The following is a 2,500-nucleotide window of genomic DNA, read 5'->3' as shown; positions in this document are numbered from 1 at the left end:
TCTGAGTCTCCAGGTGTCATTATATTATTACATGATAATAATATAACCTCTCCTTCTCTGTGTGTGTGTGTGTGTGTGTATGTGTGTGTGTGTGTAAGACTTTTGCAGGAGGCCCGCCCAGCTCTGCTTCCGTGGTCCTAATGCCCCTCTTTACTGTGCTCAGTAAGGGTCAGACAGCCTATTACTGTCCTGCCCAACTGCAAATACATGGCCCCTCTCTCTCTCCTCTCTTATCTTCCTCTCTCAGAATCAGACACACACACTCTCACACACTCTCTCACTCCTAAGTCATTTCTCTCTGAGGGTAAGGTCATTTCGCAGGTTGACTCAAAACAGCAAAAAGAATTTCTGAAAAATATTTTGTCATGGACAGCATTCCCCTAAGGTTTTACAGAGCATTCATATATCTCTCTGTGTTTGTGTATGTATGTATGTATGTATGTATGTGTATGTATACAGGTCCTGGAACACTGACATATACATTGGTGTGGTGACTGTGTATCACTAACTCTGGGAGCATTTCTGTGTTCTTGCCCTGCCCTGTTGTGTTGGTTATGCTGTGTATTTGAGATCACCAGGGCTTCCTGCTGTGATGTGTTTTCAAATCCTCCTATGTGTGAATATACAGTATGACATCAAACAAACTGCAATGCCACTGTCACACTCAAGAACAGGAAACTGTATTTATGCTCCTGGCCAGACAATTGTTGATTGTAGCAGTTGTTTATTTTGTCTGTGTTTTTTTCCCCTTTCTACATTATGTGTGAATGAAATGCTAGTGAATGAAATATTTAATTTATTAAAAGAGAGAGAGAGATAGAGAGAGTGCGTGTCTGAGAACACTTTAGAGATACAGTATTAGTTAATCAGTGATATCAATGTGTTCCCTGTTCTTCAGTGTCTCCCTACTGGTTAAGAATTGGTTCAGTCCACCGTTAACTCTGACCCCTCTCCACAGTACCGAGTGGTCCAATCCACAACCTGTCGGCTCAGATCTTCAGCTCGACGGCCATCATAGTGAGCTGGGACCCACCCCTGGAGCCCAACGGGCGGGTCTTCTACCAGCTGACCCTGCAGGAGGCCGGCACCACCCACCCGTCAATCAACCGCACTGCCAACCGCACCATCACCAAGACCACCACCGACACCGTCTACCTGTTCACCAAGCTGCGCAAGTACTTCCCTTACGTCTTCAGGGTTACCCCGGCAACCAGAGCTGGAGCCGCCCTCAACCATACCAGCATGTTACACGTCAGGACAGATGAAGATGGTATGAGCACTCACACACAGACACACAAGCCAGTACAAAACAGCAAAGCAGCTGGCAATAAAAAATATATTAATATTGCATGATCACATTTAGTCTGTAAGTTATATTTCACGTTTGTTTGATTGTGTGTGTGTGTGTGTGTGTCTGTGTGTGTGTTTGTGTGTGTGTGTTTGTTTAGTTCCCAGTTCCCCTCCTCTCCCAGCTACCAGTAGAAATCTGTCTTCCTCCTCCATCTTGGTGCGTTGGTTGGCCCCAGCTGAACCCAATGGCGAGATCATCGAGTATGTGGTCGTTTTACAGGGCGTGGGGATCTACAACACTACCTACACCCCCTACACACACCTGGCTCTCACACACCTCACGCCGTACACACCCTACAACCTGTCTGTCGCCGCAATCAACCGCAAGGGCATGGGCCCCTCCCTCATGCTGGACCTACACACAGACGAAGCAGGTGAGCTCTGCCCCGTTAACCTGTCACCTGTCACCTGTCACCTCTCTAACTTTTTTATTCTACCCACTTCCTTGGATAAACAAGCTCTACATCTTAGACAGATGCATACTAGCAACCTAACCAGTGCTGGAAACATCTACGTTGTAGTGTGTCTTAAGGTGATCTGTTTAGATTAAGTCCACCGTTTATGCAAAAGCATTATATTGTATAGACAACAGAAGCAAAGTTGAGTTGTTATGGCTGTTGCACACAGCAGTCTCTCGCTGAGTCATCTTAAGTTGTCTGTCGTCCCTCAGGTCCGATGTCCCCTCCTCGCTCGCTTGAGATATTTAACCACACGTCGGACTCTGTGTGGCTGCGCTGGGAACCCAGTCTGGAGCCTAACGGTCAGGTGCAGCATTATGGCTTCAGGATACTCGACCTCAACACAGACACGCTCACCTTCCAGGTATACTCAAGTGCCACCCTACACCCTACATATGTGTTCAAGTGCCACCCTACACCCTACATATATGATTATTTGTGTTTTGTATATTAGATATTTGATTAGATATTAGACCCAGCTGCAGTAATTTGAAATCCTTAATGACATTTTTAAATGTACTCATGTACAGTACATGTGGAGATATGGAATAAAAATAGTTCTTCCTGTTGCTCAGAATTCCACAGGTCCATCTACGCATGCTGAGTTGTCAGGGTTTAGGCCCCACAGGATGTACGAGATCAGTGTGTGTACATACACCAGGGCAGGCAATGGAGACCAGTACAGCCTCCCT

At 46.2% G+C, this 2,500-nt stretch overlaps 1 protein-coding gene across 1 annotated transcript in view; it reads left to right on the top strand.

Moving 5' to 3' along the window:
• Positions 1-2,500, top strand: part of ptprq (protein tyrosine phosphatase receptor type Q) — a 52,934-nt gene that overhangs the window by 36,581 nt on the left and 13,853 nt on the right. The window contains exons 35-38 of the mRNA XM_076299155.1: positions 959-1,270; positions 1,449-1,724; positions 2,021-2,172; positions 2,384-2,500. The exon at positions 2,384-2,500 is cut by the window's right edge and continues 25 nt beyond it. Coding sequence (XP_076155270.1) covers positions 959-1,270; positions 1,449-1,724; positions 2,021-2,172; positions 2,384-2,500 — 857 coding nt within the window. The remainder of the gene's footprint in view (positions 1-958; positions 1,271-1,448; positions 1,725-2,020; positions 2,173-2,383) is intronic.

This window comes from Alosa pseudoharengus, unplaced genomic scaffold (assembly GCF_046254945.1).
Source record: "Alosa pseudoharengus isolate Yale_2024_CS ecotype anadromous, Long Island Sound unplaced genomic scaffold, YU_APseudo_1.1 YU_APseudo_1.1_scf_10, whole genome shotgun sequence".
Taxonomy (NCBI): Eukaryota; Metazoa; Chordata; class Actinopteri; order Clupeiformes; family Clupeidae; genus Alosa; species Alosa pseudoharengus.
Note: the sequence above shows the minus strand (reverse complement) of the source record. Positions and strands in the feature narration are given on the sequence as shown.